Here is a 14,448-nt window from a genome sequence, read left to right as displayed (position 1 = left end):
CCCACCCTCCCCAACATGACTGCTGTCCGGCACGTTTGGGGGTGCTAAGCCTCGCAGTTGCTAGGCTCTCAGGCCTGTGGCCTCAAAGGTCGTCTGCTACTCCTGCCCCCGGGCTGCAGGTGAGCTTCCTGGAGAAAAAGGTGACGGAGCTGGAGAACGACAGCCTGACCAACGGGGACCTGAAGAGCAAGCTGAAGCAGGAGAACACGCAGCTGGTGCACAGGTCAGCCGCGCGCCTGATGCCGGCGGGGCAGGGCTGAGGCAGCGGGTGTCGCCTTGTCCTTCCTGCTCCGAGGAGCAGGACCTTGACTCCAGGCATCCCCGGGCCGCAGCCCTAGGGCAGGCCCAAGGAGGGAGTTGGGACCCACTGCCTCTCCCCGCCATCCAAGGACAAGAGGGAGAGGCCAGCGGGAGTGGTGCGGTGGGCGGGGCCCAGGCAGCACTGTCACGGAGCACTTCCTGCTGCTGCCCGCGAGGGGTGGGGCACAGAGAGGTCCGTCGTCCTCGCCAGGCAGCAGGAAGCTGGCAGATGACCCCGATCTGGGACCTGCTCCTGAGCCTTCTGACGCGGAGGGTCTTACCCTGCCTGGTGTACTGACCAGGCCAGCTGCGGTGGGGCCGGAGTACCGGCGAGGGGCTGGCCCTCTCCCAGGCCTGGCACACCTGGGGCCACCAAGCCAGGGTGTGCCTGTTTTTGAAGGCCAAGTGCCCAGTAAGCCGAGTTCTTGATCAGAGGGTGCCGGCCAGGAAAGGAATACAGCGAGAAGAGGTGGGCATGAGGCCGTGTGTCCAGGCGTGGCCAGGCCCACCGTACACCCATACTGTCCCAAGTGTCCCACCCACTCAGCACCCACTCCCCGCCCTGGACCTCTGCCAGGCCCACACCTCTGACAGGTCACTGACGTGTGTCTTTTCTGATGTCCTGGTATCTCATGCACCTGCTGGCTCACCAGCCTGGCAGACACGCTGACGCCTCCCTCGGTAGGACGTCACTGACTCGGGGCCCAGCGTGAGCTGACGCGGGCCACGGCGGCTTTCCCTGGACTGAGGTTGCTCCCCCTCCTCAGGGTGCACGAGCTGGAGGAGATGGTGAAAGATCAGGAGACCACGGCCGCACAGGCGCTGGAGGAGGAGGCCCGGCGACACCGCGAGGCCTGCAGCAAGCTGGAGAGGGAGAAGAGCACGGAGCTGGAGCTGCTGCATAGCAGGTGCGCCCTGTGGACGCGCCCGGGCCTGCCGGCCGGACACATCACACCCACAATGTGGATGGGCAGACTGAGCCAGAGAGGGGCTCAGGGCCTCGGGTCTACTTTTTTTTTTTTTTTTTTAAGATGTACTTTATTTATTTGAAAGGCACAGTTCCAGAGAGAGAAAGTAAGAACTGGGGAGAAGGATCTTCCATCCGCTGGTTTACTTCCCAGCAGCTGCAATGGCAAGGCCTGGGCCAGACCAAAGCCAGGAGCCGGGAGCTTCTTCTGAGTCTTCCACGTGGGTGCAGGGGCCCAAGCACTTGGGCCATCTCTGCTGCTTTCCCAGGAACATTAGCAGGGAGCTGGATCGGAAGTGGAGCATCTGGGACTCGAACCAGCGCACATTTGGGATTCTGGCATCACAGGCGGTGGCTTGATCCACTGTGTCACCATGCTGGCCCCAGATAGTTCTACATTTTAGATCTTAGAACACACAGGCAGGTTCTCTAGGAAGGATGTAGAAGAATGTTCACAGTAGCATGGTTCATACGAGGGAACTTCAAAAAGTTCATGGAATCTGCAGTAAGAGAAAGTTTAGGGGCAGGCGTTGGGCCTGGCAGTTGAGATACCGGTTAGGTTGAGTTGCCTGCATCCCACAGCGTGCCTGGGGTTGGTGCCTGGCTCTGCTGCTGGCTCCAGCTTCCTACTCGTGGGGACCCTAGGAGGAAGCTAGCGCTAATGGCTCAGTAACTGGAGTCCTGCCACTCATGTTGGGGACCTGGATTGAGTTCCTGGCTCCCAGCTTCAGCTTGGCCCAGTCCCAGTGACTAGAGGAATTTGGGGAGTGGGCCAGAGGGTGGGAGGTCCTTCTGTCATTCTCTCTCTGTCTTTTCTTTTCTCTGTCTCCATCTTTCCTTCTCTCTCTGCCTCTCAAATTGAAAAGCAGAAAAGCACCAGTTTGAGTCCCAGCTGCTCCACTTCCTGTGCAGCTCCCTGCTAATGCTCCTGGGAAAATGCATAAAATGGCCCACATGCTTGGGCCCCCGCACCCACGTGGAGAGACCCGTTGGCCTAGTGCCAGCCATTATAACCATGTGGGGAGTGAACCAGTGATGGAAGATCTCTGTCTCTCAGTCTCTCCCTCTCCGTAGCTGCCTTTCAAATAAATCATCTTTTTAAAGTGTATTTTAGTATTAAAAAAAAAACACCTGAAATCCACCTGTAGTTTTCATAGTACACATTTTCCTGAAGTTACAGGAGACGCAGCGCGTAGATTTCTGGGCTGGGTCTGATGATGTCCAGGCTTGGAGCTCCCCCTGCTGCCTGATCCTGCCATGACGCGTTACACCTTGGTAGGCTGAGCTGGGCCCCAGGGGCCAAGCGGAGGGAAAACCAGGGCCCGGCGCTGCGGGCTGCCGAGCCTCAGGTCCACCTGTGGCTTCAGGTTGGAACCCAAGGCAGGCGTCATCTGGAGAGGCCGAGTTGCTCACTCATCAGCGTGACCGCATCCACCCATACCCATCTCTCCCCCAGCTCCTGTCTGTCCCACAGAGGCGCTGCAGGTTAGGGAGCCGACGCTCGTCAGGGTGCTGTACCTGGGGAGGCCAGGCCTGGGAGCCGATGCTGCCTTCCCTGCCGGCCAGGGCTGCCTACACACGGGACAGCTGTCTGGGCCTCCTTGGGCCCCCTGTACTGAGTCTCCCTGGAGGTGGCTGAGCCCATCCTGGGTGCTGCAGCTGCTGAGCAAGTGGCCGGAAGCTGGACGCCCTACCCTACACGGTGAGGCTCTCGGGCAGGCACCTCGTGGCCTGCCAAGGTCAGGACACCTGGGGAAGGGTTGACCAGGCGCCTGTGCACTTGGCAAGAACTCCCGGCTCCCCTGATTAGTTAACTTTGTCACTTTGGGGTCATTTGAAATGTTAACTTGCGGGGCCGGTGCTGTGGCAGGTAAAGCCATGCCTGCGATGCCAGCATCCTATATGGGTGCTGGTTCAAGACCTGGCTGCTCCACTTCCGATCCAGCTCTCTGCTGATGCACCTGGGAAAGCAGCAGAGGATGGCCCAAGTCCTTGGGCCCCTGCGTGCACCTGGGAGACACGGGCAGGTCTCCTGACTTCAACGTGGCCCCAGCCCTGGCCATTGCGGCCATCTGGGGAGTGAATCAATGGAGGGAAGATCTTTTTCTCTTTCTCTCCTCCCTCTCTAACTCTGCCTTTCAAATAAATTTTTAAAAATCTTTTTTAAAAAGTTGAGTCGTATTCTAGAAGCTTCTGGTTTGCTTCAGTTTCTGGAGCTGGTGCCCTGACTCCGGCGGCCTCTGACAGCTGGGTAGCGGGAGGGGACAGTGTGTGGCCCGGGGCACACAGCACAGAAAGCTGGCCCCCAGGAGCTGTCTTCTGTGCTCCCGGCACCACTCCAGGGGGCGCTGCTCACACAGGCTGTGCAGAAGGAGTTCCCAGGGTCATAGTGGACTCTTCGTCCTCACCACCTCCCCCAGCTTCTCGCAGGTCTGGATTCTTTGCTGGCACTGGTCTGGGGGCCTGTCCTACTCCAAGCACTGAGGCCCTCCCAAGACCTGGGGGGCTGTGTCCAGGGCGCTGGCCCACGAGGTGCCTGATCAGATCTCCAGGGCCCAGTGTGAGCTCTGCAGGGACCCGTTCCAGAAATGACGCTGCCCATTTCGGTGCCCCGGGCGGCCCATTCACCTGCGCCTCTTCTCAGCCCATTTAAAACCACCCCGAGTAGCCAGGCCCTGCGTTCTCATGGGGTCACTTGAGGGCAGCCCTTCGTGAAGGCTAACAGAGGTTTATGACCATGTGAGGTCAGAGGCTGCGGCCAGGAATTCACAGGGTGGTGCAGATGGAAAAGCCAGTGAGGCCACTGTCCTCAAACTGCTAGGTTTTTGTTTTTGTTTTGTAATATTTCTTTATTTTCATTTATTTTAGAGGAACAGAGACAGAGACAGGCAGAGAAAGATCTTTCATCTGCTGGTTCACTCCCCAAATGCTCACAACTGCCAGGGCTGTGCCGGGCCAAAGCCAGGAGCCCTGAACTCCATCTGGGTCTCCCCCATGGGTGGTAGGGACCCAAGTACTGAAGTCATCCCCTGCTGTTGCCCAGGTGAACATTAGCAGGAAGCTGGATCAGGAGAGGTTGGGGGCTGGCACTGAGGCATAGCAGGTAAAGCCATCACCTGCAGTGCCAGCATCCCATACGGGCGCTGGTTCGAGTCCCAGCTGCTCCACTTCCAGTCCAGCTCCCTGCTGATGTGCCTGGGAAAGCAGTGGAAGGTGGCCCGAGTGCTTGGCCCTTGCACCCTCCTGAAGAAGCTCCAGGCCCCTGGTTTCAGATCAGCTCAGCTCTGGCTGTTGCGGCCATCTGGGGAGTGAACCAGCAGATGGAAGACCTCTCTCTATCTCTTTGCCTCTGCATCTGCCTCTCTGTAACTCTGCCTTTCAAATAAATAAAAATAAATCTCTCAAAACAAAAGCACAGGTGGGGCTGGGACCCACATGGTGCAGCTCCAGTGGCGTCCTCACCCGTGGGTCCGCACGGGAGGGCCGCAGTCACCGCCGGCTCGGGAAGACCGTCTCCACCAGGCAGAGCGCCCCGCCCCGTGTGGTCCCAGGGTCCAAAGACTCTTGCTTCTTACTCTCAAGTGAACGTTTCCCTTCACTGAAAAAAACAACGACAATTCAGCGACTTGACTTTTTCTTGGCTGGCGGGAGCTCAAGCCTGTCTTACCGTTTGGGACGGTTGTCCCCGTTCTGTCTCTCCCGGGGGTTTCTGGAGTGGCTGCGGCTGGTCAGCCTGCGTGAGAGCGCCTGCAGTCCGGGGCTCTGAGGTTTCTGTCCTTGTCCTCTCCCCAGGGTGCAGCAGCTGGAGGAGGAAAACACTGAGCTCCGGACGACGGTGACGCGGCTCAAGTCGCAGACGGAGAAGCTGGATGAGGTGAGCGGCAGGCCGGAGGATGCAGCCGAATCAACCGAAGCCACGCAAGTGCTGTTGGCCCTGGGGGCCTCTGGCTCAGAGTTTCTGAGACTAAAAAGCCGCCCTCCCCTCCATGGGAAATGCAAGGAAAGAAAACACGCGAATGGGGACTTGTGTGCCTGTGGTCGCAGTTTTCCAAGTGTTCTGCAGCGAATGTATTTTCCTGTATGGCGGGGGAAGCGATAGCCTTAAAGAGCCAAAGAAGTTTGCTTCTGTGCGGCTGACACCTCTGTCCCGCCCCAGCTGGCGTCACCGAAGGGCGCAGGCCTGAGACACTGGGTGTTTCCTGAATCACAGAGGATCTGGCCTTGCCTTTTCTTTTTTTTCTTCTTTTTTTAAGATTTTATTTTTTAAGAAAGATTTATTTATTTATTTGAAAATCATAATTACACACAGAAAGAGGAGAGGCAGAGAGAGAGAGAGAGAGAGAGAGAGAGAGGGCTTCCATCCACTGGTTCACTCCCCAGTTGGCCCCAATGGCTGGAGCTGCACGGATCCGAAGCCTGGAGCCAGGAGCTTCCTCCAGGTCTCCCACATGCATGCAGGGGCCGAAGGACTTGGGCCACCTTCTGCTGCTTTCTCAGGCCATAGCAGAGAGCTGGATTGGAAGAAGAACAGCTGGGACCAGAACTGGTGCCCATATGGGATGCCAGCACTTCAAGCAAGGGTGTTAACCCACTGTGCTACTGCGCCGGCCCCTAAGATTTTAATTTTTTTATTTGAAAGGTAAAGTTACAGAGAGAGAGAGAGAGACTGAGATCTTCCATCTGCTGGTTCACTCCCCAGATGGCCGTAGTGGCTGGGGCTGGGTCAGGCCAAAGCCAGAAACCTAGAGCTCCAATCAGGATTCCCGCATGGGTGCAGGGATCCAAGCACTTGGGCCCTCCTCCGCTGCTTTCCCTGGAGCATGAGCAGGGAGCTGGTTTGGAAGTGGAGCAGCTGGGGCAGGGACCACTGGCTACTTCTGTGAGCCGTGTCCTGGAGTGCTCTGTCCCTCTGCCACATGGAGGCGGCATCCCCAGGGAAGTCCTGGGCTGTGACATGCCCCTCTCTGGGCACTGTGCCCCAACCCACATCTCCCCGGTTGCAGGAGCGGCAGCGCATGTCCGACCGGCTGGAGGACACCAGCCTGCGGCTCAAGGATGAGATGGACCTGTACAAACGCATGATGGACAAGCTGCGCCAGAACCGCCTCGAGTTCCAGAAGGAGCGGGAGGCCACCCAGGAGGTGAGTCCCAGCCCAGAGGGCCGCAGGGCTGCCGCCGGCGTCCCCGTCCCCGCCAACCGGCCTCTCCCCCTCGCAGCTCATCGAGGACTTGCGGAAGGAGCTGGAGCACCTGCAGATGTACAAGCTGGACTGCGAGCGGCCTGGCCGGGGACGCAGCTCGTCGTCCAGCCTGGGCGAGTTCAACGCCAGGGCCCGCGAGGTGGAGCTGGAGCACGAGGTCAAGCGGCTGAAGCAGGTGGGACCCGGGGTCCCCACCCAGCGAGCCAAGGGGGTCACGTCAGCCAGGTGGGCTGGCTGGACAGGGCGCAGGCTCGGGGGGCCGGGAGAGGTGGGAGCACCTGTCCTGCCTGCTCCTCGCCGCAGCCCTCCTGTCGGGCCTGGCCTCCCATTTCCCAGCTCAGGACCAGCGATTCCTCCCAGCCTTCTCTGGTGGAAATCCAGGCGTCTTCCCCGTGTGTCCATCAAAAGAGGCAGCACTGCCCCCGGGCTTGGTGCTTGGGGTGGAGGAGGAGGCTGGGCCCAGCTGCACACCAGGGCCTGGCTCTGCGGCTGTCCCCAGAGACCCTGGGCCCAAGGTTCCCTTCCATGTGCACTCCCCCCAGGAGACCAGTCAGGCTGGGAGCAGTAGCAGGAAGGGGCAGTGACCCAAAGGGAAGTGGTCCCCCTGGCCAGAGACTCCTCATCTGTGCCTCCTGCCACCGCCAAGGGGCTTCCAGGCCCCGGGCTGAGTGTCAGGAACCTCGAGGCAAGAGCGGGTACGTGGGCTGTGAGCAAGATCTGGGTGGTCACCACAGGTCAGCTGTCCTGGGGAGCAGGGGCCCAGGCTGGAGGCGACCTGCCCACAGGCAGTGTCCCCTCACAGGGCCCTGAGAGGCAGGGACAACCAGGGGCCACGCTGCTATCTGGAAGCACAGTTTCCCAGGGTGAGGCCGTAACCCTGAACCGCCCCCTTCTGCACCGTCCACCCCCGACGCCTCCCGCACACGCCCCTTTGGGGAGGGGCCTCCGGCCGTCGGAAGAGGGCAGGTGCGGAGAGGTGGGTTCCTGGGTGCTCCCAGGAGTTGACGTTGCCTGCGCCCGGCTTCCCGTAGGAGAATCACAAGCTTCGGGATCAGAACGACGACCTGAACGGCCAGATCCTGAGCCTCAGCCTCTACGAAGCAAAGAACCTGTTTGCCACGCAGACCAAAGCCCAGTCCCTGGCTGCCGAAATCGACACGGCCTCACGCGACGAGGTAGGCGGGGCCCCCTGCTGGCTCCCCTGGCGGGGCTGAGCTGCTGCTTTTGCTCTTGTCCTGGCGTCCACGTGCTGAGGTGGGGCCCGGGGTCCCACTGCCCAGGGTTTCCTGAGCCCCTCTGTCAAGGGGCACTGGCCCGCCCCAAGCTGGGGATCTGGGCCCCGCCCATGCGCTGCCCCAGCCCCGGCCTCTCACCTGTCCGTCCCCTTCCCTTCAGCTCATGGAAGCCCTGAAGGAGCAGGAGGAGATCAACTTCCGGCTGCGGCAGTACATGGACAAGATCATCCTCGCCATCCTGGACCACAACCCCTCCATCCTGGAGATCAAACACTGAGTTCAGGGGGCTGGCTGCAGAGCAGCCTCAGGACCCCGGGGCCACGGGGCGGGCCCTGCCCGAGGCCGCGGGCCCACGCTGTAAATGTATCTGCGGCCACCACGCGTCCCGTGTGCTGGTTTGTACATGGGGAGGCTGTGCACGCGCCAGGCGTGAGCGTGGGGCCGTGGCTGGGGCTGACGTGTGTGCGGGTCCTGCCCATGCACTTTAACCCCTCGGCAAGGGGCAGAGGGGACTGGAGGAGGGAGGGGCCAGGTCCACTCGCAGGAGTTGCTGTAATAACAAGGACTGGATAAATGACTCTACCTCTGGGGATAAGGATTAAAGAGTAATCTAGTGAGATGGTGTGTGCACCCCACCCCACCCCCACGCGTGGGGACATCATGGTTCCTTCCTGGAGTCGGCCCTCGCCAGCCTCTCTGGCACCTTTCAGCCCAGGTGCTGGACCCCAGAGAGGAGGAAGGGGGCCTTTGTGGCTGGGCCCTCGCTTGCGCCCTGCCCCGGCCAGCACCCTCGGCAAGGCAGGTGCCCAGCGTCCAAGGGTCTTGGGGGTGCCGAGGAGCAGCAGAGTTGTTGGCGTTTTTCAGGTTCTTCCCGCAAGCCCCATCCCTGCCTGCCCATCCCCCCCTTTCTGTTCTTGACTTTGAGATGATGAAAAAAGCAGCAGCATTTACTTGGGTGTGAAATGGAAGGAGAAATGGGGGGCCGGGAGGAGGTAGAGCAGGTGTCGGCGTTGGGCAGCACTCACCGGGTCAGCATCCTGCCCGGGTGCGGGAGTGGACATCCCGCCTCACCGGCCGTCCCATGCTCTGGGCAGCGTGCTGAGGGCCGCCCTTGGCTTTGGGCTTCAGAAGCTGAGCTCTGGGCTGCTCTCGGGTGGTAGCCAGGTGCCCTCGCTGCAGGTTTTAGAAACAGCGTCCCCGGTGCTCAGCCAGTGGGCGGCCACAGTGCTGGCTGACACAGGGCCGGCAGGGTCGCAGGGAAGCCGTCTGCCACACTCCTGAGCTGGGGTGGGATTCACACCGCGGGTCTCTGACACCGTCCCGCGCTCCCGGCGGCCGAGAGTGGGTGCAGCATTGGCTTCAGGGTTCCTTGTGTATCCCCCTTAGTAGGACGCGTGGCACGTTTCCTTCCTCCACATGCATGTGGGCTGGTTCGCGTCACCTCTCGTGTGAAGAGAAGGTCAGGGCATGTGGGGAGGGGAGGTCAGTGGGACAGGGTGTGTGCCCCGGCCGGCAGAGGCAGGGCCGCGGCCAGTGCCTGTCTTCAGACCACTGTGGCCGACTTGTGCTTCTACTGGGTGCTGCGCTCCCCCTAGCCGTGTATGTGGCGTTGGTTCACGTTGTGTTGATCAGACTCAGGGCTCTGGGGCCACACACCGCTGCCCGGGAGCCTGGGCCAGGGGCTGGGTCCCCAGCAGACTTGGAACACCGGGCTCCTTGGGTACCCCAGGACCTGAGAACACGCAGACAGATGGCATGAGGAGTGGGTCTGTGGCAATGACCTAAGACAACCCAGGGTGAGGGGGCTCTGGGCTGGCTTCCACGCAGGCAGAGGTCCTGCAGGGAGGCCAGAGGGTCCTCGTCCGTCCCCCTGCCCCAGGAGGAGTGTTTGCTGTGCACATGCTCTGAGCTGCGGAGTCACTGCTGTGGGAAGCAGTTCTGCGGCAAGGACGGGAAAGGCGCGTCTGCCTGCAGCGTTCTGCCAGCTCCTCCCTGTAGGGGGCGCCGTGGAACAGACCTCCTATGAAGCAGAGGGGCCTGTTAACTGAGGGGCTAGGTTCCATGGGACATGCACCCCACGTCCAGCCTTCTGGCCTTCACCTGCCATCTGTCTCTTAGAAAACCTCATCTTGTCAACTTGGCGTTTCAAGGTCATCTATGTTTTTTATAAACCTGTCTGAGCTTGTGAGCTGGGCGGACAGGGGCAGAGGCCCCGGACTCCACGAGCTGGTTCCAGACCATTAGGTGGCGGGGGAGAGCCTGCTCGCCCCATGCCCTGCCTCCTCGCTCCTCTGTCAGCAGTGGGGCTGCTGCAGAGCACACAGATCCCCATGAAGCCTACAGCAGACACGTCTTAGGATAAGTACGTTCCCGGCAACACTTGGGAGATACTTTAAATGGGGAGATGTTAAAAATGCCCGGACCCAGACGTCCGGTTTCATGGGTGTGGGTGCTGGCGTCCCGTGATGAGCCTAATCTAACCGGTGAGCTCCATGTGTTGGGGGCTGCTAAACCCAGCAGAGCTCAGCAGTAGCTGCCCTGAGGCGCTGGGGTGCGCTCCCACAAACACAGCCACGGGGGTACATGGTCAGCTGAGCCTCAGGGAAGGTACGTTCAGTATCTGGTAGAAAGCTAGTGCCCGCGTCCAGCGAGGCTGCTCCATGGGTGGGCACGAGGAAACTCTCGTAAAAATCAAGAATATGTACGCATATACACAGACACACGCACGCTTCAAATCGGCCAGAGTTAGAGCTCGGTCTTTGTGTGTTAAATCAGTAGATTTCTTTGAGTATTAACAAGAGGGAAGTTCCTTTTCCTTGATTTTATTTCCGACCTATTAAAAAACTCAAAGCTCAACAACCTCCCAAAGTGGCCTCTAAAATGCGGGTTCTCAATCTTGGCTCAGAACACCCAGGAGACTTAAAAAGCATCAGGTTTAGTTTTTGTGGGGGCATCTAGGTGTGTAAAGACCGCCCCAGCTGACAGCCTGTGCAGCCAGAGGCAGGGCCCCGACCCACGAGGCTGTGGGCCGGAGGTGGAGGAAGCCGGCGGCAGTGACCGCTGGGCCTATTGAGCCTGCCGCTGAGTGACCCGAGTCCTCGGGCTGGGAGGCCGGACAGCTTCCGACGCTGATGGATCCAGCTGTTCGTGGCGGCGCTCTGTCCAGGAGGCGGGCACGTTGGGATATACTCACGTGGGCCACAGGCCCATCCCTGAGTGGGGAAAGAGGGAGTCAGCTGGGAACTGACAAGTGGGGCTGGCCCTGGAAACCAGCAGGAGCCGGAACCAGGCTCGTGGGGTTCCCCTCTGATTTGTTTCCTGCCTGGGTAGGTGAGGGACGCCCCAGCTCCTCCGCCGTTAGCAGCCCAAACAGTGTCCCTGCTTGCGCCTGGAGCTGCAGGAGAGGCCGCTGCAGGTCTGCTTCCTGGCCCAGGAGGACATCTGGAGGGCTCTGTGGTCCAGCGAGGGGCTTCGTGGCTGGACAGAGTCTGTGGGGGACAGCAGGACCCAGTGCAGCAGGCCCCTTTTTGTGGCCTGTGTCTATCTCGGTGTGACTGGGACAGGCGACGGTTTCAGAGGTCACCCCGTGGAGCTCAGTGGCCCCTAGAGGCTTGAGGTGGAGTCTGGATTGAGGAGAGGGTCGGGGAGGACTGCAGGGCTGCTGCCCACCAGCCTTTCCTCCGAGCCCTGACTCTCCCTTGGGGACCCAGGGTCTCCCCTCTGGGGCGACACTTCAGGCTGGTAAGACTGAGCTGTGCCCCCACGAGGGTCCTCACGTTGGCGGGGCCATGTCCTTGGGGGCCTTTGGGCACTGTGCCCCCAGGTCCTGACTCCCTGCTGAGTGCCTGCCAGCAGGACACCCCTGAGGGTCTTGTGCCGCACTCTCTGCTGCCCACTCTGGGGAAAAATCTGTCCTCCAGAGAGGTTTGTGTGCAGTAAGGTGTGATGCCAACATGCTCACTGGGAGCTCGCCCTCCCATAGGACCTCCGTGTCTGGCCTCGTAGGCGCCTTCCCTTTCCATTGTGACCGTAACGTAGCGATGTCTGCTCCAGAGCCGCCAGTCCGGGGTAGCATCCCGGGGCCCCTGCCTCCCACTGGGCCCCGGCTGCTTTGCTGTGCTGCACAGGCTGTGTTTCGTCTGCATGGTTTGGGGTCTTTGTCCTTGTGCCTTCTCTTCCCTGTCCCCACTGTACAGGATTCCCCGCGTCACCCACTGCCGCCTTTTGTACGTGTCTCGTCTGCCCCGTTTCCCGAGCCCTCCAGCGAGCGAGGCCTCCCCGCCCACTCAGCCGCGTAGACATGGTGACTTTGTACAGAATCTTCCACTGTTGTCTTAAGCGTGGGGGCTAGGACCCCCCAAGTCCCTCAGCCAGCCTGCAGCTAGTTTAGAAGCCTTGCGTCCCAGAGAAGGGGAACTGTATGGAGCAGCTTCTCCCACAAGCCCCTTCCCCTGCCCCTGCAGGGGCGGCTCCGGTGTGCAATGGCCACGCCCCTCGCCCTACCCCCGGAGGAAGGCCTTGCAGTGGCTCCCAGGGCTTGGCAATGGCCTAGGTTTAGGGTCATGGCATCTGGTGTCTGGGACAGCCGCGGGCCCCAGCTGGGCTGAGGAAGAGGCTTTTTGCTGCTGTCTCTGCCTGCTGTTAACACCTGCCCAGCCCTTCCTCATCTGCCGATGGTGCTCAGACCAGAGTGCCATTAAACACCCAGCCCACGTCAGGGTCTCCATCGGATGGTGCGACGCGGTGGTCCCTTGGCCCGCTGGCTCCTGTCCTTCCAGCTCTCGCCAGCCCGTCATCCGGGTCTCCTGGGGCCTGGTGGACTAACGCCCAAGGGTTGGTAGATGGCTTCTGAGTCTCCGTGGGATTCAGCTGGAGGGTTTTGCCCCAGGAGCCTGCGTCTGGGAACAGGCTTAGCTTTAGGGCCAGGGTGGGGCGTCTGCTTGCAGCTTGCAGGAAGGAAAGTGTGGGGTGAGCCCCCGGGCTGCGTCCCAGGGTCCCCGTGCTCCAGTCTGCAGCCTGCTTCCAGCCAGAGGGCATGGGCTGCGGCCTGGCAGGCTCCTTCCAGGGAACTGTAATGTACAGACCAAGGTGTAAATAAACTGTTTTTCCTGCCTGACTTAACTGTGAGTTTCTGTAGCTGCAAGAGGAAGAGGGAAGGAAGTCCAGCCCGGGTCTTGTTTGCAGGGCTGAGTGTGACAGTCTCCCTTGGAAGAGCCGGCCCTGCAGTGTGCAGTGTAGCAAGGATCACTGTGCCTGGGGGAGGAGATGTGGATCCCAGGAGCCCCAGGTATACCACATCCCAGCCAGAGCCCTGCTTCCCCTGTGGCAACCACCAAGACCCCCAGGCCGGAGTCTTCCACTCAGGGCTGGTGTCTGCCACACCCAGGGGTAGGGAGGCAGCCCCAGAGGGAGACCCCCAGGCCCCCACACTTCTGCCCTCTCCTGGTCTGTCCCTTTTATTACGGAATTCCAGGTATCAAAAGGACTTCACAGCACAGCCAGGCCCAGCGTCGGCCTTGGCCCCTGTGCCAGGGCCCTCGGTGTGGGAGACAGCTCCCCGCTCGCTGCATTTACGCGGCCCCCGGGGCCTGCGGGCTTCTGTGTTCTCCGGGACCTTTATTCCCTCCTCCTTCCTGATGGCACCTTCCTTCCACTGAGGTTTGCCAGGCTCAGCAAATACAAACCCAGAACACCCAGTGCGTGTGACGTTCAGAGAAATAACCAGGTGAGCCCCGTCTTGACCCTGTCTGCGAAGACTGCTTCCAAATAGGGTCCCAGTCACAGGTGCAGGGTCTCAGAGCTCAACATAGCCTGGGCAAGGGGCACGTCTCAACACACAGCACCTGTTAGAGGAGGCCAACAGAGTTGCCTGTTGCCATTCAGGAGGAAGGTGGGGCAAGCGCCACTGCTATACAGGGTGTCTCCTCTGCCCAGGTGTGGTCCCCACGCACCAGTCAGGAACGCATCCTGACAGCCCTCGCCATTGCAGACAACGCCATCCCTACACCCTTGAGACGTCACAGCATCGCAAAGCTGTTTTGCTGTTGGATCCCGACTCAAATTCAAGAGCCTTTAAAAAAAAAAAAAGCCGATTTGAGTCCCAGCTGCTCTACTTCCAATCCAGCTCTCTGCTATGGCTCGGGAATGCAGTGGAGGATGGCCCAAGTCCCACCAGTGTGGGAGACCCTGAGAAAGCTCCTGGCTCCGGATCGGTGCAGCTCCAGCCATTGTGGTCATCTGGGGAGTGAACCAGCAGATGGAAGACTCTCTCTCTCTGCCTCTCCTTTTCTGTCTGTATAACTCTGACTTTAAATAAATAAATCTTAAAAAAAAAAAAAGCCTTTTAGTGTCACCTGCTGGGCTCAGGCCAAAGCCTCCTGAATGGGCCAAAAAGTTGGTGCAGAAATCACTCAAGCAACCAGCGGAACCTTCTGGGAAGCATGTGCGCGCCCTAGGGACGGGGAGAAGCAAGGCCTCTGTCCCTGCAGGAGGGGAGAGAGCAGTGAGCATGCCCAAGGGAAGGCCTGGAGGGGTCTGGGGAGCTGGGGGTGCAGGGGCTTCCCCCAAGGAAAAGGCTTTTTAGCACAGCCCTGAAGGACTGTGGGGTTTAGGGAGTGCACCTGTGTCAACTCCCAGGGTCCTGTGCTGGGAGGCGGGCCAGCGGGTAGAGCTGCAGGGCCAAGGTGGTTCTAACAGATACATTAAGCAGATGTCTCGGCTGGCGCCGCAGCTCAGTAGGCTAATC

At 60.3% G+C, this 14,448-nt stretch overlaps 1 protein-coding gene across 3 annotated transcripts in view; it reads left to right on the top strand.

The window, feature by feature from the left end:
- Positions 1-12,819, top strand: part of RAB11FIP4 (RAB11 family interacting protein 4) — a 115,445-nt gene extending 102,626 nt beyond the window's left edge. For all 3 annotated transcript variants that reach the window (XM_008271054.4, XM_070061096.1, XM_051825446.2), the window contains 7 exons: positions 120-223; positions 1,068-1,208; positions 5,060-5,141; positions 6,271-6,408; positions 6,485-6,643; positions 7,500-7,643; positions 7,864-12,819. In XM_008271054.4, the coding sequence (XP_008269276.2) occupies positions 120-223; positions 1,068-1,208; positions 5,060-5,141; positions 6,271-6,408; positions 6,485-6,643; positions 7,500-7,643; positions 7,864-7,980 (885 nt within the window). In that variant the 3' untranslated portion in view covers positions 7,981-12,819. The remainder of the gene's footprint in view (positions 1-119; positions 224-1,067; positions 1,209-5,059; positions 5,142-6,270; positions 6,409-6,484; positions 6,644-7,499; positions 7,644-7,863) is intronic.
- The last annotated feature ends 1,629 nt before the right edge of the window (positions 12,820-14,448 follow it).

The sequence above is a fragment of the Oryctolagus cuniculus genome, chromosome 17, assembly GCF_964237555.1.
Source record: "Oryctolagus cuniculus chromosome 17, mOryCun1.1, whole genome shotgun sequence".
NCBI classification, from domain to species: domain Eukaryota; kingdom Metazoa; phylum Chordata; class Mammalia; order Lagomorpha; family Leporidae; genus Oryctolagus; species Oryctolagus cuniculus.
Note: the sequence above shows the minus strand (reverse complement) of the source record. Positions and strands in the feature narration are given on the sequence as shown.